Source organism: Lytechinus variegatus, chromosome 3 (genome assembly GCF_018143015.1).
Source record: "Lytechinus variegatus isolate NC3 chromosome 3, Lvar_3.0, whole genome shotgun sequence".
In the NCBI taxonomy this organism is placed as follows: domain Eukaryota; kingdom Metazoa; phylum Echinodermata; class Echinoidea; order Temnopleuroida; family Toxopneustidae; genus Lytechinus; species Lytechinus variegatus.
In genome coordinates this window covers 9883100-9907721 of record NC_054742.1, presented here as the reverse complement: position 1 = coordinate 9907721, position 24622 = coordinate 9883100, and the positions used below count along the sequence as shown (strand labels likewise).

The 24622-nt window shown below is 36.0% G+C and overlaps 1 protein-coding gene across 1 annotated transcript in view; it reads left to right on the top strand.

Annotated features, from left to right (window-relative positions):
- Nucleotides 1-24622, top strand: part of LOC121410180 (atrial natriuretic peptide receptor 1-like) — a 68260-nt gene that overhangs the window by 10546 nt on the left and 33092 nt on the right. The window contains exons 4-5 of the mRNA XM_041602092.1: nt 16132-16203; nt 18922-18999. Coding sequence (XP_041458026.1) covers nt 16132-16203; nt 18922-18999 — 150 coding nt within the window. The remainder of the gene's footprint in view (nt 1-16131; nt 16204-18921; nt 19000-24622) is intronic.

Here is a 24622-nt window from a genome sequence, read left to right as displayed (position 1 = left end):
CCGTGTTTGACCTAGGTCATGCGGGTTCGACACCCGTTCTGTTTACACAGGAAATAAATAGGCGAGACTGACTCGCGGCAGGGGCGGCGGAACGTATTTTCGTTTGGAGAGGGGGCAAAGCCAAAAGTATTTTAATCAAGTTGAGCAAAATCTTTATTAAAGCGATTTCTGATTAATAAGATATATATTAATGTTTTGTTCGGAAAAAAAATCAAATCTGAAATTGTAAAACTCACTTTTTGGTCAATTATGGACCTAATTACTGTTAAAACGGCATTCTTGCGAGATGTTGCGAGCGCGAATCACGAGCTAAAACTTTTGGAATTTCATATGGAAAGTAAATATTCCGAATCATTTATGAAAAAGAATGTGAATCTAACTAAAGAATTAACGCGAGCGCGAAGCGCGAGCTGAAATTTTTTAACAATTTAAAGACTGCATTAAGTGACTCATGAAGAAGATACGGGCTATATATCTCACCATCTAATACTGCGAGCGCGAAGCGCGAGGTGAAAAATTGTTATTTTCTCACCTGAAAACTGGATATTGTAAGCCCTGTTTCCAAACAGGAATAGCCTTGACTACCTTGAGTAAGAGAGTAAGATTTTCTTTGAATTAATGACAAATTGAATTGTTATTGGCCTTGCCGACAGATATATTTATACGCTTGTGAGGGAAAGGTAAATGGTGCATCTGAACATGTTAATGTAAGTTTCCCTTTGAACTGTGAAATTCCAATTATCTAAATTTTCTCTTCCAATTCAGTTGTGATATTATTTTAATAAGAAGAATGGTCATCAATATGGTTTTCAAAAGGTTTTCTCTTTTTTTCTCTCGATCACCCAGAATTTATTGACAAAAGATATAAATAACAATGAGCATAGTCAACCAAATGAACAGGAGAATATCAATCTAATATAGCAGTATCCTATACTGCATGGTATTGTATTGAAGGATACCTGACTGTATTAGTGAAATATTTTGTAGCAAATTGTCTATCCTGGTTATTACAGTACGATTTAATGTTTTTCCCAAAATCTCGTCGTCACAAGTGCTCCATACCATGCATTTGTCTCAATTCATTTAACATAAGAAATACGCTTTCACTCTTTATTGCACACGTTTTATACAATTTCAAAGAAAGGCATTGAGTGTTTTCATGAAGTTTGCAAACATTGATTCTTCTATATTGACCTCTTGTGATGTCATGTTTCCTATCAGTACACGATTTGCTCTCTATCAGCAAGTAACATTAGAAAAGTGCCTTCACCTGTAATAGTTGACAATAGCATAACTAGGGAATGACCTTGTTATAGTTGTCTTGTAATAATTGATCAACAATTGCAAGAGGACGGTGATTGACCTTCAGAACTATGATAGTTTACAGTCTTTTTTGTTGTTGTTAAGTCAGCTGAAAATTGAATTAGAATAAAAACCAGCTTGACATTACTCAAGCATAACTATAAATGCATACTTCACGCTTTCAGACCGTGATCCTTGCTTGAATATTTATATTTCAATTTGCTCAATTATACAAAATTTTATATCAATAGCACGACGGAATTGACAATGGAATGTCTATGCATGCCAATCAAGAGAGAAGGAATAGGCATTGCCAATCACTTTATGTCATGAATATTACATGAGTACGTTTGACTGATCTTCACCTTCCTATTCCATACATAATGCACATTACCCAACATTTTCACAACTCTTCATGCAGCAAAAATGGCGTATCTTGTGGATCTTTTCTTGCAACAATCAAAAGATTCAATCTTTCCATTACAGTAACCTGGGTCACCTCTTTAGAGACTTGAGACATGTTTCAAGGTAATACCCAAGATTGCTATCTTAGTCTGTTGACCTCAGAAAATAACTTATTTCACTGAATGATTCAGTAAAAAAAAGGAGAAGAAGAAAGGTAGATTATTTTCAGTATCACTACTCCTGAGAACAACGGGATGCATTACGAATAAATCGCCTAAAACGCATGTCTGCATCATTAATAGTTCGTGCATTATATACAAATTTATCTTTTTTGACAACCATGATAACTTTCCCTTAGATATATTTTCGTCATTAGCCACCTACATTCCTTACCCTTCCTGTCTCATACTCCATTTCAATCTCATCCGATTATCTTAATTTCCTTCTGATTACTCCCTCTCGAACATTAAATTTTCTCCTCTGCTTCTTTGTCTCTGACGCTCATCGAAATTAAATGACTGTGTATTTTATATCATTCTTTAAGAACTGCAACTGCATGGCGCTCTATAAAAGTGCGATCTTATAATGTAACAGTCACACCACAGACCGATGGTATATTGATAAAGAATTTGATCGGCTTGGACCCGGTTTGGGCGGTGTGATTACTCACTTGATTAATAATATCAATCAGAATTTCCACACACATTGTTCAAGATATTCTATGTTTCCTACCATCTGTCAAATTTACTTTTCTTCAAACTGGGCATGGTGGCTCATAGCACCTTTAAGCTCTGTGTGTAAATGGGTTTCTTTCTGGCTAGTACCTTCTTGATTGATCAAAGATGGGGGGTCTTCAAGATCCACGGGCTCCTCCTAATCACTTGAGTATTTCGGCGCCCACGTGACAAACAAAATCATTTCCACTCAAGATATGTTTTACTTTTGTCAATATAAAATTCGTAATGAAAATAATAAGTTGGATATAACTGCCGAAACGGGAAAGCAATATCACCTCATTATGTTGGTGCATTTCGTTTCATTTGCACGGAGATTTGTCCATTTCGTATTCGTTCGCAAATAGTGAAGATGGTATAGTGTTCACGTGGCATGGTACCTGAACTCATAAAAAATACAATTTTATTTCAATGAAGTGGATTGTATCTCCTATGTTTTCTTCTTCTTCTCTTCTTCCTTCGTCTTCTTATTCTTCTCCTTCTCCTCCTCCTCTTCTTCTTCTTCTTCTTCTCCTCCTCCTCTGTCTTCTTCTCCTCCTCCTCTTCCTTCTTCTTCTTCTTCTCTTCTTCTTCTTCTTCTTCTTCTTCTCCTACTTCTTCCAGTATAGTGTGCATAAACCTCCAGGGAGTATCGTCGTATTATACGCTTGTCTGTACACTCTTAAAATGTTTGGCAACATACTGTCCACTTTGCTGGGTAATGTATGTGTGTGAGATAGTTTGAGGGGGTGTGTGTGTTTGGGTGTGTGTTTATATATTCTTAGCAATTATTATCCAAATGAGCAAATTTATTACCCAATTCGGGCAGATTTTAACAAGTAGTTGCGTGGACAGTATGTTGCTCAAGGCTGGTTAAAAGTTGGACATTTTATGCCCAACTATTTTAAGAGTGTATAACAGCTGATTTAAATCGACAATTGCTCGTATTATTATTTTATCATATTCCGAAAACTAGTCCATACATCGTTGGGTATTTTACCAACTTGGGTTTAAGTGACATTATATCCTAATATCCAGATGGTCTAATATTCACTTCGTCTACTCAAATGTCCACATTTTAGATGAAAGTCAAAGTATGAGTATATAGCCTAAATGAAAATTACTCAAAATTGTTATTAAAAAAAGTCTAAAATGCAATAAGACCAAATAATAGGTAAACGAACTATAGGATTAGACTATAAGAGGAGGTGAGATCAATTGAAAGTAGACAAAACGAATGTAGATGAAGTGAAGATGAATGAAAAAAATGACCAAGTCAAAAACCATGAAGATATTAAATATATATACTTAAGTGATGTAGCCTTAATGTAGCCTTCGCGTTCCTTTGATAAAAATCATAATTATAGTGTAAACCAAGACGAGAGATTCTATTTGCGTACTTGGGTTATTAACGATTTGGTATATATTTCCTTCAAAAGCTTATTATGAGATTACACAGAGGTGTTCACGTAAATAAGACAAATCACAACGAATATCGTGTAAAATGATTTGTACCATGCACGAAAGAGATTGATTATTTGTTCTTATGATAATTAGTATTGCTATTATTGTAAAGGAATGTTATTTCCGCACCGTTACTGAAAAGCAGTCGCCCAAACCCAATGTAATAAACGAAACAGTGGTTTGTTGTATAAGTAATGTTACTTCATTTACAGGTTTAATATCGCGCTTTAGGCGTACAGTTCTATATAAGCTAATTAAAGTTCATGTCGGGTAGGTGTGGTCAGATTCAAGCTAACTGGAAAAAATTAAACTATCGCACATGAATAAACATGATGAAATGAATCCGTTCAGGATTTTTAGGAATTACCACTAAGTATTGGTGTGTTGAATAAAATACGTACAAACAAAATTTAGAAAAAAAGAAAATTCAGTAATGCGTATTAAAGAGGGTTATTATACACTTGCTTATTATTCGTTTGGGGAATATTTTCAAGCATTATACTTAACTTTCAGCAAGTTATTATGTCCCACTATTTTGCTTGATTGAATTATAAGCGTATTATAACTCATGCAATGATGGAAATGACTTTGAATAATCTTTGTCTCAATAATTATTCATGCACTACTTAAATTGACATTATACAGTATTTATTTATTTTCCTATTTACGTATTGATTATCATGCTTAAGATTTTTTCAGTTATTTCCCGAAATATCGATAAGAACAATGATGATGATTATTATAATAATTATAATAATAACACTTACAATATCATTAACTCGGATTATAATAATGATTATAATAATGATAATAGTAATGATAATAACAATAACATTATTAATAATAATGATGATAATGATAATAATAATGATAAAAATGATAATATATGCCTACGCACCTTTCCATATGAAGGTTTATAGCTAATGCATGAAATAGAAAGGATCCGCCAAGAATGTGGTATGAAATTTGATTAAAATCATTGTGCAGAAAGGGCCGTTTATTATAAGGGCCAATTTTATGCTTCGTATTTAATATTTCGATCGAGTAATTGAAAAGGAAATCGTTGACAGGAACGTGTATTAGTGGAATAATGTGTAAGGTGCGTGGCGTACTATCTACATTTAGCATAGAACATGTGATGGAGAGAGGCATCAAAGATATCAAAAGGAAACTAAAATATAGGTTGGATGAGAGTATATGGGAAAGCGAGAGAAAGAGATAGAGAAAGGGGAGAGAGAGAGAGACAGGCAGGCAGGGATAGAGGGTCAGAGTGTGCGTGCGTGTGTGTGTGTGTTGGTAGGTGAGAGAGAGAGAGTGGGTGCGTGTGTGTGTGAGTGTGTGTGTGTGTGTGTGAGAGAGAGAGAGAGAGAGAGGAGAGAGAGGGAGAGCAAGAGGAAGAAAGAGGGAGAGATGTGATGAATTTAGAAATAAGAGGAAGCCCTACTGTTATTTTTGTTCTGTACACCTTTCTACAAGATGTGAATAGAGACAAGGGATGAAGCAGATGTCTGGCGATCCACACGCAATTTCATTCACACCGCTGTACATGTGTAATTCCATCCTAGACCATTGTCACAATACTCATATTACAGTCACACCAATGATCCTAACACCAAGTCGACCGGTAGTATGCCATTGATCTCTTGCCGGTCTGGACAATAAGTTTCGCCAATACGTCTGTGCCATTAGTTACACACCCTTCGTACTCTACCTCATTAACCAACATACTCTCACCATCATGGGCTGATAATTATCCCTCCAAGTGAAAAGAGTAACCCATCAATGCTGAGCTTTTATTTTTAATCCACATGGAAGATACCTTGCCCACTGATGTTTTGATAATTAAAGTGCTGTGAAGGTGAAAGGCACATACTACTGCTTTGTTTTCTAGTGTTGTATTACAGTTGATGAGGATACAGCTAAGGAAATGAGTCAAAATGAGTGAAAAGCGTACTGTGAGACTGACATTAGCAACAGTATATGGGTTTATTGAGCTTCATTGCAGGAAGTATCAAGACCTTAGGGGCTAGTGGTTAGTCTTTATCTTTATTGCATATTCTTTGGTGAGGTTAGAAACCATATCAGTGTGGCTTACCATGTATACAATTTAGAATGTCCTATGAATGTTGGTCTACGACGACGGTATTTTATCTCTCCACCACCCCTCCTTCCCAAATCCCAATGAACTTAGAATTGTGTCATAGATTTTCCTTCATGTATTCATGTTCAAAAGAGGATTTTTTTTTATTTTATGTTCTAGATCCTAATTAGTTTCACTTCTGGGGCAAAGGTATGCAAAGATCATAATCCCTTGCTGAAAATGACATATTGTCACATAGTATGTGCACAATGTCTTCACAAGTTTACATCGTGGACTATCGTGGCTATAAAAAAAGATGTAATTCGCACTGTTAAAATGCTGAAATTGAACAGTGTGAATATAATGTTATCCACACTATGAAACTATTATTGGACATACTTTGGAGCTTTGTCCTTTCTCGCAGTCGAAATATTAGGTCATATGTTTTGTTAAACGTTTATTGCCAAAGTTAATGTCTGTCCATGATGTTCAGATCTATTATAAATGAAAAATCTCTGTTATGTGTACCTTTGCCATTTTCCGTATATCTGTTTCTGCTAAATCCAGATAATTTCTTTTGATTAATGTTCCGAATATTCAGTCAATTGTTTTGATGTTGGAGTCTTAAAACAAACCTGTAATCTAAGAGAGCTGTGACTAGGAACTTATCGATCGACAGAGGGCAGACTTTCACTTTCATGCATGGGACGAGAAGCAATTTTCGGAGATACACAGTAATTGATAATTCACGAAGTAACTATTGTAGCTTACTTGTTTAAAAACTATATGCATAACGACTATCATAGTGGCGCATTACGAATTCTACAGTAAATTAAAGAATATAACGCTAATTGCAAATGCTCTGAAAAACTAATAGGCTCGATTTTGACATGTATTTTACCAGCTCATTGAAAAGGGGTCTTCGACAGTCTTTTTCTGAATACAGTCTCTCAACTGCTATGCAACCTTGAATAAAATCTTCCCCACAATATATTTGACGCAAGTCTGACTCTCTTAGTGTGACATATCATTTGGTCCAGTGCATATTATGTTCCACCCGAAAAAATCTGCAAGCATTTATTGAGGCGATTATCACTGGGAATAAAGAGGCAAGAGTAAGGGAAATGCTCATCCTTGTAAGAAGGTTTTGCCGCGTTAATAATATTTCTTGAATTTAGTATTATTGCACTTTTATTTTCCATTTTCACTCTTGGGTTATTCAACTATAAATAAATTCAAATCACATTGATATTTGACAAAGGTAAACCAAATTGATGCATTAGAACATACATTGTTTTTTTCTGTTAATAACATTATTTAAATTTGTAATATTGTAAAGTAGGTATTCCATGACCCAGCTTAGGAAAATAAACAATATGCATTTCAAGGTGGAATAATATGTCTAAATTTCGTTGAGGAATTATAGCTGTTGTAATGATAATAAAACAGTATTTGTGCATGTGCTTTCTGTCTTTCATTTTGGGTTAATGCGGAGAACAAAATAGAAGAATCGGAATTTAGGTTGTTTGGTTGTATGTATTATGTTGTTCAGTCTGTGGGGTCCGTATGTTCCATATTTGTCAACCTAAATTATTAGACCTTTGATATTATTAAACTATATAATCATGAACACATACGTCCACAATTACCTGGCTCTGACCTGTAATGTCAAGGCCATACATGGATTTTTCACTGATTTTTTTTTCTTGCACCTCATTGCGTGTCATCTCACCCTAGTATAAATTTCTCATCAAGGCGCGAGTGATGTTGTTCTATTTATAAAAATGAGTGCTATTGAAAATAAACGTTTTGTTATTATTACTCAGAGAGGAGTACCCATTTTCTCGCCTTTATTCTGGAGGAAGGTAAGGTAGATGGGAGACAGGAAGGAGAGAGAAGGGGTTGAACAGCTTAGGAGAGTTATGAGTACAGTGGTAGGAATGGCGATTCAGGAATTTACCTCTGGCTAGCCAAATATTTTGAAAGCAAAGCCTTCATATCGATCGGATCCGCCACTACCGAAGAATACCACGCGCCAATTATAGCACCATTAAACCCGGCTGAATATCCACCCACTATCACATTATAAGGCCTTTAAAATGTGTCATCCTATTACACATAGTTTCTGTTTAGAATCTCATTCTACCGGTTTAGCTTAAAAGCTGCTATCTTTCCTCAATATTATGGAAAAGTTTTTTGTGATTTCTATGTGCCGATTATATGCTTTTTTGTTCAGCCCCATCCCACGGGGTTCGTTACAGATATTAATTCATCTCAGCTAGCCTTGGTTTCATAACTCTTTTTTTTTCTCGGGCTGTGTCTTGTTTATATATATATATATATTTCAGGCACCATTGTTAATCAATCATTATAAATTAATGCTCTTTTCTTTTTCCTGTGGGACAACCAAATGCAGTTATAACTTTCAGTTTGTCCCGTTTAGCAGTGCACTGTCCGCAATAAAAACCATGATATATTTAAGCATACCCTTGTATGATACTTTCAATCGTGCAGTTTTGGGTATCGTAAACATTGATAAATGTATGTAAAACATCTGATGATGTATTGTTAGTGTCGGCCAGAGACATTAACATTCATTTTCTCAACTAATGTAGAGGGATTTTCGTTTGCTTTGTTTTAGTTTGACGAAACGAAATTGAATCTCTACTCGCAAACAGACAATTTCTCTAAAGCAATTGAAATGCAAGGATTTTGTTTATGACATTAACTAATAAACTGGCATTGTTATTACATATTTTGGTGCTTTCTTTCCTTTTTTCAAAGAACAGAATCTTTACTCACTAACAGACAATTTCTGTATAGTTTTCTAAAAAGTGATTCAATAACAATTAGTGGGTTTTATGACGTTGGCAAAATACAATATGCGGTTATTATTTATTTTGGTATATAATAATAAAAGTCATTTTTTAAGTTTGACCAGCAAAACAAAAAGGCCCTCACTTTTGTATGGGTGACATATTCTCATTAACATTATGCCTCTCAGAATGGCGGTGGCACACTTGTATAGAAACGACTTATTTACATTTAAAATATTAAATATGACTCTCAAGGGGGCATGGACCCTATGTGCCCCCTCCCTGGATCCGCCGCTGCTCTGTACTGAAATCAATAATCACAGTTATCGTTTATTGTCCTTTTGTATGGTGAGTTTTCGTATGTAAAATACCACGACATTAAGAAAATCAATGAAGAAGTGAAGAAGGTAAAAGGTCACAAACTATACTATGATAGGAGGAAGGAAAGGTCTTCTCACAAATTGAAACAAACTACTATAGGATGGAAATCACATCGCATTCTAATAGCTTAGTTGATTTGTTTTGGATTTTACGATCATCTTGTCCGTGCTTCAAGGTACAGAGTTGTCATATGAAATTGTGATTACATTTGAGGCACACCATTTGCAATCTTTGTATCCTTATCGACCTTTATTGAATATTTTCCAAGATGTCTTCCTTCCTGCCCCTATATGGGCATGAAAAGGGCAATTTACACTCTATTCTTTTGGGCTGTCAGTTGTGAACAATGTTATTTTCTATGTACATAAATACTTTAATTGATGTACATATGTATTCGACTTTCTAGTCAGCACGGTCAGTTATTCTTAATGTCGTAACCAATATGCCGAGACTGTTTTTCTTCTTATATGGCCATATAAGTTCAGTGCATTTTGGTTAGATTGAAACCTGTCTATAAATGATTATATATATATATTTATATCCAAGTTTCGCTTCAAGTTTAAGTCTGAATTAACAGTGGTTGTCAGCCAAGCAAATAACCTGAAATATCAATGCGAAATCATGACAACCCTACCATCATATTTGATTTTTACCCCTTTTACGCACAGCGTCAATATTTCTGATGAAGCGTTATAATCTAATCAAATAGAAATAAGTCGTGTGGTATTGTTGCTTACAGGTGCTGGTATAACGAACCAATCTTTTCCGAATGGGCAATTTTATCTTAAATGGTCCGCAAAAACACTTTGATTTCTTTCACTCATGCGATAATGAATCGAGATCCTTAAATTTGTGGGTTTGATTCTACACGATTACGTGGGAGATAATGGGTAATTTTAAAGTCATCGTGAAGACCCTCATATACGTAGCATATACGTAGCAATGCGATATAGTCAGTGGCATACAGATGGGAGAGGGGGCTCTTTAACGACCAAGAAAAAAATATTAAAGAACAGGACAGAGAGAAGGGTGTTAAATGATTTTCTGAATATTGTGTCAAAATCTATCTCAAATTTTATTTTTTTAATAAAAATGTCGCCTTTTTCTTGTCTGGTTTCGTTCGTTCGTTCGCAACTTTTAATAAATTTTGCGCGATACTTCATATTTCAAAATTTATGGCTCATTACGCCACTTGTGACAGTATTTACATTGTGGATTGACCACTACACGCATAATCATGAAAATTTATCGTCGGAGTAATAATTACATCACAATGAAATAATCTCTATGATGCTTTCAGACCATACTGGGGTCTCATTAACGAATATGACTGGATAGAAGAGGGAAACACTCATGAACGTGTTTAAAATGTCAAATGTGATTAATAGAATTTTATTACAGTGCTCTTCCGTTGTTAAAGAGCATTTCCAATTAATGCTTATATGTAGTCAACCATCGATGTTATAAAATTTAAATTAGGAATTGAGGCATGATGAAAACAAAAAAAATCAGAGACTGCTTTAGGACTGGGGAGTTCTGTAAAAAAAAAAAAAGACGACCCAAAACTTTATTTAGGAAAAAAACGAACATCACATTCATTCTGCCTCACCAAACATTTCTAGGTAAAATAGTTATAAAAGTTCTACAAATTTAGGTTTCCCGAACTAAAAAAGAAAAATATTCTGACAAGATAATGAAGATTGAAACTGTACAGTTCTGAATTGTCGCTCTCTTCTTTAACATCTCCCTTGACTGCGTTTCTTAAAAATAGAAGGAAAATATTCTTAAAAGAATACGTGGTTACCATCCTATTACCACGCGGCTAAAGATGAAAAAATGCCTGTGTGTCCCAGGAGATATAATCATCTTAAATCAAGCGACCCATTCGATTCTCTAGTCCGTGGATTGTAAATATAGAATTCCATTTCTAATGGGCCCTTTGGGATTGGCCCTTGTTCTCGGCGCCATGCTTGATTACGTAAAAGAATTGAGGATAAATATAAAGAAGAAATGTTAGGAGATTGGAAGAGACAGAATTAGAATATCTGCATCCAGTCTTTCACTTTTGAATGTTTTGAAAGGAGGGGATTGGTATGTAGCTTTGATTGTCATCTTCACTTATACATGTTATCCTTGCCTTCTCCCATCTCACTACCACTTATTTGTCCCTCTTTCACATTTTTTAAAAATTCGTCAGTTCCCTTCCAATATTTTTCCAGAGCACACACATCCGCACCCTCATACTCACCCACAAACACCTCGTTTTATTATACCCGCTTTCTATCTATCTCTCATGCTTGTTTTCTTTCTTTAATTCTTTTACATGATAATCTATCTTGCTTTATATCTCTCTTATTTACATGTTGCTCTCTATATACGTATTCTATATACGTATATCCCTCTGCGCTATGCGGACATTTTAATCGTAATTAAGACTATATTCATGTCAAAAGCGCGGGGGGATTTTATTTGTTTATCCATTATGTCATCATTTCGTCTCGCATCCACCCCTCTATTCAGTGAGTAATAATGAGAGAAAAATTAACAACAGAGTCATCTTGTTTGCAATATGAATTTACACAATTATTTCATTTATGAACATTCAACCAATAAAGAAACGCTGCCAAAATCAATAACCTAATTAAGAAGAGATAACTGCCTTACTTGCATGGTGCATCAATAGAATCCCCATCAATCTCTTATTCCTCCCCCCCCCCCCCCCCCCCCCTCTCTTCTTCTTCTTCTTCCCAGGCTCTTCTTTTCTTTAACCTGTATTGAACGATGGAATTCTATATCACATCTTATTAATGTCTGCAACTACATTCTGCTTCCCTTCACTCATATACTAACCACTTATTTTATTGACCGCCATTCAAGTTAATTGCTTGTAGCAAACACAAGACTTTTAATTATCTTCACATGCATTTGAAATGGATTTTAGGACAACGACAGACTTTGCTTTAGGAGGTGAGTCTTCCTGTATTCGCCTGGGATTCATATTTTTTATTGACTAGCAAGACGATGTTTAGTTAAAATAATGCCAAACTATTGCGGTATTGATCTTCCTGATTTTATAAAGGCACCATAATATATTTCAAAGAATAGAAAATAACAAAGTCACTTAAGAAAGTTAGATTTTAGCTACATAGACTCATTATCAGTTCCTGCTCGTGGGAAATTTGCCTCGTCGCTGCTCGTTTGATTCCTTATTTTAACTTATGAAATTTATGTCAATATCAGGAATAAATAGAGTGGTAAAATATGTTTCAAAAAATATTTTCCATTGACATGCGGACTGATAATGGGAATCGACTTGAAACTATTAATAAGTTTCAATGATCAATGAAGGTCTTGATACAAAAAGTAAATGCGTTTTTTTTTTATTACTCATGTACATGGAGTTTCAAAAATATAGTCTTTCTTGATTCCTTTCACAGTTCTTTATAGCGACTTACCGTACGGTTTCAAAAAATACCTAAAATTCCACATCTGGCTTTTGCCAACCCATTCTTTCTATTGGTAGTATGAAGTAAAGACAGACCAGTATTACAATCAATCAAACAGCGGAAGTTTTCTGGAATGTCATTAATGGTCTATGGATCTGATTTCATCGGTCGAAACCAATTCTATGTCACCCGTCGATAACGAAGCTAATTTGCCATCCAGGTCGATTTTCATAAACACAATTGTAAATCTGTCGAGACATCGAGTTATTTCAGAGTTCATATTGAATGTTTAAATTCACCCCGCCCCCTTTGTGTGATGTACCGCATTAATTTTCTGCACATCTATATACCCTTATCCCCTTTACTTTTTGATTTAAGAACTTTAAGGAATTCAGCATGTTCAGTCCTGTTAGACAATCTCATTTCTTTTTTCTTTTTAAATGTATTTACTAACAAAAATTGTACTTTTTCAAACAATCAAACAGCTTGGTATATTATTTTGTTTTTATACCAAAGTCATGTATTTTAAGAAATCAATCCGATCTTACACGCATGGTTGCAAAGACTCTTGAACCAATATCCGCCAAAAGCAATTTAAGTAATATGGGAAGATTTACCACCACATTTTGAATAATACATCCTAAAATGATGTTGGTACAAAGTAGGATACAGAGGTTGTTCTTTTAGTGGTTTTATTGGAAGTCTGATTTGAATCGTGATGGGTTGAATTCTACATCCTGAATGTCAATGATTCGCATCTTGTCTTGTAGAGATCAAACCCGGTCGGTCATACACCTATAATTAGACGATTGCTTTGGTGTATAATGTCCTGTAAAATGCCAAGGGATAGGGACATATAAGAGGCATGCATGTAGTTTAGAAGGGGGTTTGGTTGGGTATATTTGAGTAAGGTGTCCCAAGAGAACAAAATCTTGTATTCATCAGATCGTGTGATAATGAAATTCAACCCACTGATAACCCCCCCCCCCTTGTACCTCAATTTTACTGTCGTGCATGTGCCCTTCATGCATTTTATTCGAATGCCATGACAGTATTCGTCTTAAGGATGTCGGTGATATTAGTCAAAGTCCTCGTGATAGTGCTTGCCTAGCTTTTGATCAAATAGAACAAGGTGGAGGAAGAGACATGTGAATGTGCACACAATATCGAAAAAAACGCTGGCAGAGTAGCACTTCTGCTCGAAACTGATTATTTGTTCTTGGTATTTCTCCTACGCAAGATCATATCGAGAGGTTTTCCCTTTCCCTTACACCCTTATCTAAAATCATGCCTTGCGTCTTTTTATCTATTTTCATGTCACATTTCTGAAGTTGCCTGCCAGGTCTTATACTAAATCTTAAACTTGGAGGCATATTTCTGATTCGTGTTTATTTGGACTCGTTTTGTATTTGCCTGAGGAAAAATAAAATGAGTAAAATAGAGCATTTCTTAGATGTTTCTGCAAGATGTATATGATTTTCAGAGGGCATACTGATTGTAATTGCATGCATTATTTAGTAATAATGCACATTTTACTAAAATATTAATTTACCCCCACCCCTCTTAAAAATGTAGGTGAATATAAATTCAGATTGCATGAATCATATTGAATAGTCTCTTTAAGATGGAAAGACGGTAATTTTAACTGTTTTATATTTACTTCCATCTTCCTGATCTCAGATTTCATTTATTTTAATATAAAACATTACATTTTATTTTGTGGGTTGGGAAACGCCTCTACAAATTACACTATTCTATTTTTTTTCGTAGTATAATTGCTGTTGTTCCTTGCCATCGATGTAAACTGAGTTTGATTATCAATAGACAAAATAATATAGTATTTTTTAGTATCATGGATTTGTGGATATTGCTCTCAGTTCTCGATCAGCCGTTTCCGCGATTCTGTGTCAAACTTTCATTTGTTTGAGGAAAGGAAGTGGGTTAGCTGCTTCAACTCACTTGTGTTTTAAAGTCTGATGCAGAACAAGTGTGCTTGAGGGTTGTACATTACATAAGGGTTTCTAGAAGAAGAGCTCTCGAAAATATCATGCAATCGTGCAAAATATTTTTATTAAAGTCAGCTACATTTCGCTTTTATTTTCATACTTTGTAGGATGGGTTCGATTAGTTTGATTGTTGGAAAGGGAAATTTAAATTTTATAACATGAATCTGAGAACAAATGATAAGCCTGTGCGGGATTGTCTCTTTCCTTTATGTTCAAGTAAAATATGAATCATTTAGTTTGAATTAACGAAGATTGCACACAATCTTTAGAAACACGATTTGCTAAAAACAATTAACTTTGAAGAAAGAATCGGCAACGCTCCGATGTATTCGGGCTTGAGTTTACCTCGATAATCTTTTAAAAAGATAAGATGTTTCTGAAAACAAAATTGATATCCATAACTTAAAAGAAATAGTATTTGTGATATCATTTCAATTTTGAGGAATAATTACGCGCTAACAAAGCAAAAGAGATATTTATATATTAATGCATGGTTGTTTTATTGGCGCCGCGGGTGTGTGTAGGGGGTAGGGCGCTTCCTTTGTTATACAAAACTGACATCGGTAATCTCGTTTAGGTTTTGATGCCTCTGGTGATAAAGTGTAATGTGATGAAATAAGCGTTGGAAACTCGGAGAACAAATTTAATATTGTAGGGAAGGAATACGGTGTAAATATGAGGGGGAAATTGGAAGGACAGCAATGAAACTGATATACGGATGAGATCAACGAAAACACAAACGTAAAAAGAGATAGATTTTGTGCTTAAAGGATAGTAAATATATTATCCCATGAGGGAAGAGGACGGCAGCATTTTCTATACTATCATTATTTTTTTTGTCTGTTGTACCTCTCTATTTTCTTTTGCAAATATTAAATGTGTTATCATCTAAAGCAAACGATAAAGGCGAAAGTTGTTAACTGAAATCCAATAGGCCCAGATTTAAATTGTGGTGATGATTGAAATGCGAATTGGTCGATGTATGATTATGAACTTGATTTTTTTTCAACTCATGTTCTCTCAATACTCGAACCTTTATATAAATATATACATATATATATATATATATATAAAAATATATATGTTTATATGAATACATATTCTAGACGTGTTTTATGCAATTCCCTAAAATAGAAATATATCGTTGATGAACATGATGAATTTGCTGAGATTATCATAAATGACCGGTATGTTTTCACATTGTAGTTGCAACAATGAAACCTCATTCTTATTTATTTTCAATGATTAGGCAACAGTGATTCTTAAAATATCTCTTTCTTGTTGTATTCTTATCAATCTTATATTCTTTCTTTGTCTTTATCCTTTATTCACCCTTCCCCCCCCCCTCTCTATCTCCCTCTCTCTTCATGTCTTTCTCTTTGTCACTCTCTCTCTCTTCCTCTTTCTTCCTTTATTTTTCTTCCCCTCTCCCTCCTTATCTCTTTCCCTCTCCTTCCCTCTATATTTCTCTCTGTTTCTTACAACTTCTTGCCCTTTTCTTCTTCTTTGCATCAACAGGGATCAGCCGAGTCTGGTACCAGTGTTTGGGGGAATAATCAGCAGATCTTCACGGTCACCGGCTTTTATAAGGTAAGTTGAGTTCAAAGACACACAGCTCGATTCCAAGGGCGTAGGCTGGTTTGAGTTTGATTTTATCAATTATGAAGATATCACAATCAGCATAAGATATGAAAATAGTATTCCTACTTAAGTTGGCCTAATTGTAAATTAATTGATACATGTGGTAAATACTGCACAAAGTATATAGGAATGATGCTGATTTGAAATCAAGTGTTCCAAATTATGAATAAAACAGGAAAGATAGAAATGGCATTGAAAAGTCAAATTTTCTTATCTTTGAATGTGCAAGAGATCGGTTCGGTATTGTGAGACGAATTTAGCATAATCATGAGCGAAAGTGAAACTCCGCATTAGAATCAGATTAGAATCTGGTTTTTAAAAAATCGACCAGCAATCTTACATTCTACAGAGACATATACAATAATCCTTCAACGATAAGATAACTATATCCAATGCTTTGGCGTTTTTCTTCACCTCTGTGAACTCCTTATCACGCATGCTGTATACACACCATTACACCATCAGAGTACCACTCCCAAACGCTGATAAACCATTTGTTTACTTATGAATTTGACTTGCATGACAAGATATACGGTATGAAGGTTTTCTTGAATGAAGATATTTGAATAAGAAGTGGGTTACTACTGGTGTTTCACGTCACATTGCGTGTATTCCGAGGGTCTCCTATCCGCATCGCTCATTACTTAAAGAGGAAGCAAGTTTAAACCCATGCTGGCCTGATTATCATGATAGTTGTCTGCAATGTAATAAAGAATGACTTAATTGCGTCAAGATATTAGACCAAGACCATTCTATATTAAAGTAGATGCAATTTAAATTGAGCGTGCATGCTGAAGCTTACATCTACATTTAAATCTCCATGCAGTTTCGTTTAATAAGCGTGAGGTGGGTGGGTCTAGTGGAGATTTAAGATTAAGATAATGGTGTTTTAGTCTCTTCGGTGTGATAGAGAGGAATTCTCATTTGCTTAAGTAACGGGTTTGAGTCACTGAATTATTATTTTAATCTCCACGGATTACCTTGTACTGGTATTGCATAAAGTTTATCCATGGCCACATACAACCTACCCAGTAACATATAAATGTAATCGAATGTAAAATTATAAACATAATTGTGTGATACTTATGGTGAATCATGTGAAAAAATATAAAATCAATTGATGATATCAACTGCATGTGAATCTCTGTTACACCCATACTATGACATCTCTACCCAAATTGATCAAAAAGGCAACAGGGGTTTAGATTCATTATGCATTCTTTTTACATTCCCATGTTTACCTAAATAATGAACTGTTGATAAATAATGAATTGGATATTGAAAGAAGAGAAGGCTTTCTGCTGAAATGAATTGTGGGGTAATAGAAATCATTACTTTACAACATTTTTGTAGTTGGGATACTTCTCCCTGCATACTTCATTAATATGTGTTATACTCTGACATCGTTTATCATTCACGTTAATACCTTACTGAATCCTATGTAAGAAACGAGTGGGAATGTCCAGATGGTACAAATGGTGTTTACAGAGAAAGAGAGGGAGGTGAGAAGAAGGAAAAATATCGTGCCATTAGCCCAAAAGAGGTATTAAATTATTAATACGTCAGCTATTGCTCTTTACAATCTAACTTGTTAAATACTGTGAATGAAAATTTTGCCAATGAAGAATATCATTTCATGCGTTTTACTTATAATGGATGTGTGGGTGCGCATGTGACAGTTTAATGGGATAAAACATGCATTTATTTATGAGAATCGTTTCCTATGTCTTATGATGCATTCCATCATAATGGAATGCATAATGGAAGGTCTAGAGTCTTTTGGCAAGGTGTTAATCCACACTTTGCCACTCTCGACCCAGGTGCTAAATGGGTACCCGGTATAATGCAAAAGCCTATGTAGTATAGCAATTGAGTCTTGGAACTCTTGTTGGAATGCTCCCCAGGGAGTGGAGAAGATGCATACATTATATGCGGGCATGCAAGGATCCGATGGCCGGGGTAATAATATGCTGCAAAGCGCTATGGGCCATTATGAGAAAAGCGCTATATTAAAAAAAAATAGCTATTATTATTATCGTTATTATAATGTTAACCATATTTTAGGGCCATTATCGAATATTTTCACGAAACTTGCAATGTACTAAAAGACATGCAAACTCATTTCAAAATGTACAATTGCTCTATTGTCTCACATGCATAAATCTGCAATTGTGTTTACATTAAAGTTCAATTTCCTTTTGTGTGTGCCAATATAATGATTTATATACACATATGTATGAATATATATTACACGAGAGAATTATCAGAAATAATTTGTCATTTCATTCTGTTCGAATAGCAAGGCGATATATTGATTCCATCTATGTAATGCGAATATGCACTTAAGCAGCGTCGCGTCCAAAAATCGGGCTAATTTTGTCCCTCTTTACACACATCCTGTACAGAGAAGAATAGGATCTATATCCCGTAATTTATCATAATTTAGCGAACATCAGAGCCGTTAATATGAAACAAAACCACTACGGGATTCTAGGAGACAGGTCAAATTGGTCCCATGTGGTTTCATAATTGAAGATAATGGAACCATTTTTCCTCAGTTCTAACTTTTTTATTTCAATTTTCGTTTTTGTGACCTAGTATTCGCCTCATCGTATCTAATATTTTTGTTGTTGGTTGTTTCGATTTTCTATTTTGTGACTGCTTCAGGGTAACGTGATTGCAATCAAGCGAGTGAATCGCCAGAGGGTCGAGCTCAACAGGAATGTACTAATGGAAATCAAACACGTGAGTAACCAACAATTCTCTCTTTCAACCATTATCACATTACGAGCACAGTGGCCATCTTTTTTTTTTAAGTTTGATGATCCTTGCCTTCTATTTATCAAAATCAAAACTTTGCTTCTTTGTTAATTACAAATGAAAATTCATCCTGTAGCCATGCATGCCTGCCTGCATTGTTCCTCGGGATATATCACATTTAGTGCATTTCATAGAACCTCAGATCCTTAGATAGAGGAGAAAATTAGAATGGAGGAAAAAGGAAAAGTGGCACTACGAATCGATTTAGTGCTTTGGCATTCAGAACCGCTGACTGGTGGTGAAAGTGAAATAAAATGGAGAAACAATCAGAAACAATAACCTTTCGAGCAGCATTCTGATCTGACGGCGTTCTGACTTCTTAATGCCCCTGTCCTAAATATTTCGATCGTGACTTTTGTCTCCGTGCTAGTTTGGATGCTGAAGGGGTTGATATGTAATTGGAGACCCAACTGTATCTCAATGACGGTGTCAAGCTTTGTATCCCTCACTCGTTTCTGATTTTTGTTGCATAGACCTCTAGCATTTCGTGTCAACACCTTACCCTAAACATGATTCAGGCTACTCATTTAATTCCATTTTCTTCATGCAAAATTAATGATAAACTTTGACTTTACTTTTAAACACATGTCTGCTGTGGTTAAATTGCCAAATATCGCTAATTATCTTCTTTCTATGAGAAAGCGAGCCCCATGGTACGACTAACAGTTATGATAAAATTTATTCATAGCATGTATTCCAATAGTTAGCTGTCTGATTCGTGAAAAGAGAATTGCAGTATAAATTGTAGTTTTGCCCGTCAAACACAACGTGGTTATGTTCGTGTTTCTTTGACTTTATCAATATGCCTATACCTAATCTTACATAGAGTCTTATATGTTAAGATCTGGGCCCCGTCATACAAAGAGTTACGATTGATCCATTCAATCGTAACTCTATATGGAAATCCATTAGTGTCATGATTTTTTCTACAGGAAATTTGCAAAATGTCCTTTGTAAACAAAGGAGATCACACCAAATTGTTGAGAAATCAATGAATTTATGTATATTTCAATAATCATTCAAATTTCAAATATAGCCGAGTTTTGTTTTTCGCTTTGTAATAAAATGATCAAACCTCAAGTAGTTCAAACTTTCATTTTCTCATGCTTTTCCCTTTTCTACATATACCGACTCCCACACGCCATCATTTGCGAATCCCTGATGTAGCGTCTTCATGGCTAACTGCAAGCAGCCGTTCACAGATCCTCTTTGGTCAGATCAAAACGTATATTGCAAATTTATGCTCGCGCTTCGCGCTCACAGTAATTATATAGTTGTTTACACATCTCAGTTAGGATCACAATTAGGGGCGGGGGCAGGGGGCACTTCCCCTCCCCCCAAAAAAAATCCAGTAGGAAGAAATGCCCTTTTCAAAATAATCATCAATTATTGTTTAGTATAGTAGGCCCAACTCAAGTCTTTGGTTACCAAAAGTGCGTAGAATGTCCAATTTTCGGTAAAATCACAAATTTTCAGCTCGCGCTTCGCGCTCGCATGTTTTTGTTTTTGTTTAGTAAGGTACTCATTCTGTTCTTGGTTACAAAAAGTGCCTATAGAATGTCAAATTTTCAGCTCAGAAGTTACGCGATTGATGGGATATGTACTCCATACACCACTCACTAAGCAGTTTTTACCAGCTTACTTTTTGGTCAGTATATTATAAATTTAAGCTCGAGGTTCGCGCTCGCGTAAATTATTTAGTTACATATACATCTTTTTCATGATAACAATAACTGCTTGAAATAATTGTCAGGTCTTATTAGCTCATGGAATATCCAAACTTTTTAGCTCGCAACATCTGGCAAGGATGCTTTTTTGTGCGATATTAAAGGTCAAGTCCATCTCAGAAAATGTTGATTTGAACCAATAGAGAAAAATCAGACAAGCACAATGCTGAAAGTTTCATCAAAATCGGATGTAAATTAAGAAAGTTATGACACTTCAAAGTTTTGCTTATTTTCAACAAAATAGTTATATGAACGAGCCAGTTACATCCAAATGAGAGAGTTGATGATGTCACTCACTCACTATTTCTTTTGTGTTTTATTGTTTGAATTATACAATATTTCAATTGTTACGAACTTGACGATTAGGACCTCTTTGCCTGAAGCACAAAATGTTAAAATAATGGAATTCCATGTGTTCAGGGAGGAATGAAACTTCATTTCACATGACAATGACGAGAAAATAAACATATTTAATATTTCATATAATAAAATACAAAAGAAATAGTGAGTGAGTGATTTTATCAACTCTCTCATTTGGATGTAACTGGCTCGTTCATAGAACTATTTTGTTGAAAATAAGCGAAACTTTAAAATGCCATAACTTTCTTATTTTACATCCGATTTTGATGAAATTTTCAGTGTTATGCTTGTTGAATTTTTCTCTTTTTATTCAAATCAAGTTTTTGATGGGGTGGACTTGTCCTTTAACTGAAAAGCAAGTTTCACAACTTCAGATTTGAAAATGTTTCCAAACCGCTCGTTCCAGGAAAAAATGAATCTGAATATATATTTTATCAACTAGAAATAATTTTGAAAAGAATTTGCTCAACTTAATTACTGCAAAACACACAATCACTTAACGCAGATGATAATATCTTGGAGAAAATATTTCTTTGCATCAAAACGCCCATTTTTACATAAGTGCAAGTTTTGAATTTGCCCCCCCCCCCCTCCCCCCCCAAAAAAAAGAAGAAAATATGTTCCGCCGCCCCTGTTCACGAACATTGTCCAGAATGTTTAAAGTTTAGGACAAATAAAAATGAGGAAAGAAAACTCGCGCTTTGCGCTCGCACTATTTGAATAAGTGTTATGAGGTATTTATATGTTTATATTGATTTATAAGAATACAGTTTAGAAGTAAACTATTATAGAACGGTTACACTTCGTAATTCCGAAACACGTAAATTGCCTATACCTCGATGTTGGTTAATCCGAAAACATAAAAGGGTTCGTTAATCCGAACATTTGTGGCGTTATTCCGAAGGTTCGATAATCCGAAAACGAAATAAGGTTCGATGTTCAGAAGGTTCGTTAATCCGAAAACGAAATAAGGTTCGTTGTTCCGAAGGTTCGATAGTCCGAAAACGAAATAAGGTTCGTTAAGCATTTAGTTTTCGGACTAACGAACCTTTGGAATTGCGAACCTCATATCGTTTTCGGATTAACGAACCTTCGGAATTATGAACCTCACTTCGTTTTTAGACTAACGAACCTTCGGAATTATGAACCCTCGGAAATACGAACCTTTGGAATAACGAACCTTCTGAATAACGAAGCTTCGGAATTACGAATGAATGCGATGAGAACTACCCCTTCAAAGAAACAAATAAAAATGAACTTCGAGCGGCGGATGGATCGAGGAAAATGTGGCTAAGAAAAATTACGCCCCGCCCCTACTTTTGGCGAAGGCTGGATCCGTCCCTGCAAATACAAATATGCAAAAAAAATAAATAAGAAAACGTGTGTTTGATATTAGAAGAGTTGAGAAAACAAAAGATTCACAGATAAGCTATTTTGACCATAGTATTGATAATGTAAAGATTTTGAAAGTATAAAATATCTCTGACCATTTTCCATCATCTTTCTAGTTCCCTTTGGAAAGATGTTGCAAAGTTTTGAGCGAATTAAAATATTTTCTGACGCGCATGATGCGCGCGTTCGGTAGTACATACCGTGTTTACACGCTGCATTGGCTCGCGGTGCAGAACCGAGAGCCGATGCAGAATCGGCTATTTTATGCGCGTAAACGTGATTAACTTGCATCAGCTCTCGGTGCAGAATCGATAATTTTGCACCGCCAAAATAGTAGAAGCAGAACCGCGGGCCGATCAGCTGCAATTTGCGCGCATTTCAATTTACATTATGACGTACTTGTAAGCGCCCGGATCCAGTGGGCCGATTCTGTAAGATCGGCTCTAGTTCTTCACCGGAGCCGATGCAGCGTGTAAACGCGGTGACAATCACTCACAACACAGTATTGCTCTTGACAAAAGTTATCTCAAGTTCCTTGCATAGTGGACTATGATACCTATATGCGTAATTAATACAGGCGTGCATTACCCAAGAGCATAATTTCAGCGAAAACACATACGCGCACTTGATCCTGACTCACACCTTTGCGTTCAGCTGCATATTGTTCGAACGCGGACAATCTCAGCCGAAAGTAACAGAACGCAATGAAACTAGCTAATACGTAGTCAATACGCAAACTACGCAAAGTCCTTGGTTCTAGCTCGTTATTACGATTTTTACATCTAACTGAATCCGTACGCTTAAAGACGAGTTGCGACGAGCAAATGCGAGTAAGGACGCGCGAGGATGAGCAACCATGAACGACAACGAGCGGCTCAATGCCAGGTTCCAACTGTCGGTCGTGCATCTGTTACGATTGGCATTTCGTAGCTGATCAGGAAAATTTATGAGCCGAGCAAATAAGCCAGTTCACGGTTAGCTCATGATCAACTTTTCTCAAATGACCTTTGCTATTTTTCATTAGGATAAGCATTTTCAAATGTAACAGTTGCGTAAGCTTTACCGGTAGAGTATTCAAATTTTGTTTAGCGTTGGTTTAACGGTAGCGAGCGATGGTTTAGCGGTGATGCGAGCGTTGATAGAGCGGCGTTCTGCGCATGCGGACGTTAGATGATTTCAAGTATGGTGTTGAAATCTGATGTTGTGACAACACCAACACCAGCCACAACACTGTACTTGAAATCAGGCTGGTGTTTGGATTGACCTCGGAAAATATGATGTATTTCCGGAAGTTCGTGTTGAAGGATCGTGCTAAATGTCGTCTGCTGATCACAGCACTGTGGTCTGCGGCTGGTGTTGACGATCTACGTGCAATTTCCCCACTCTCTAATTCCAACCCCCAGGGATTTGGAACAGGCTGCGAACCCGATGAAACATATTCGTAAAATTAGCTTTTACGGTTAAGATGGGTACAAAACATTAGAGCTTTATATATTGTTATGAAGAATAATGTTCACTCTACCGAATTCTTGAATCAATTAAAACATTTGTATTCTGTACGGTGACAGACTGCGAGACCGAAGGCCCGCGATACCGACTGTTTTCCCTTCATCGGGTGCCGCGGTCGAGTGGTTTAAGGCGCCTCGTTGCAGCGGCGTAACAGGTGCCTGTTATAAGAGGGGTAGGGGGCAGATCCAAATATTCCCCAGTAATTCCATCTAGATATAGTTGCATAACTAGGATTTCATTTTAGGGGGTGGTAGTGAAACACTTACTGAGCGCGCAGAAAACGCCGGAGCTTCCATGCTTTGCGCGGGAGGGGGAAAACTCCCCCTTATAGGGAGCGCCTTTCGCGCGCTCAATATTAAGAGTTTCGCCACTTCGCGTGCTCATTACCGCCCCTAAAATGAAATCTTTCTGGACTTTTTACCGGGTAATATTTTGGCTCATATCCCCACCCCTCGAAAGCAGGACGTATTAAGATGAGCGAGAGCAGACAAGGAACGATTCACAGGAACGTCGGAGCTTTCACGCTTCTCGCGGGGAACACCCCCCCCCCCCCGGGAGCG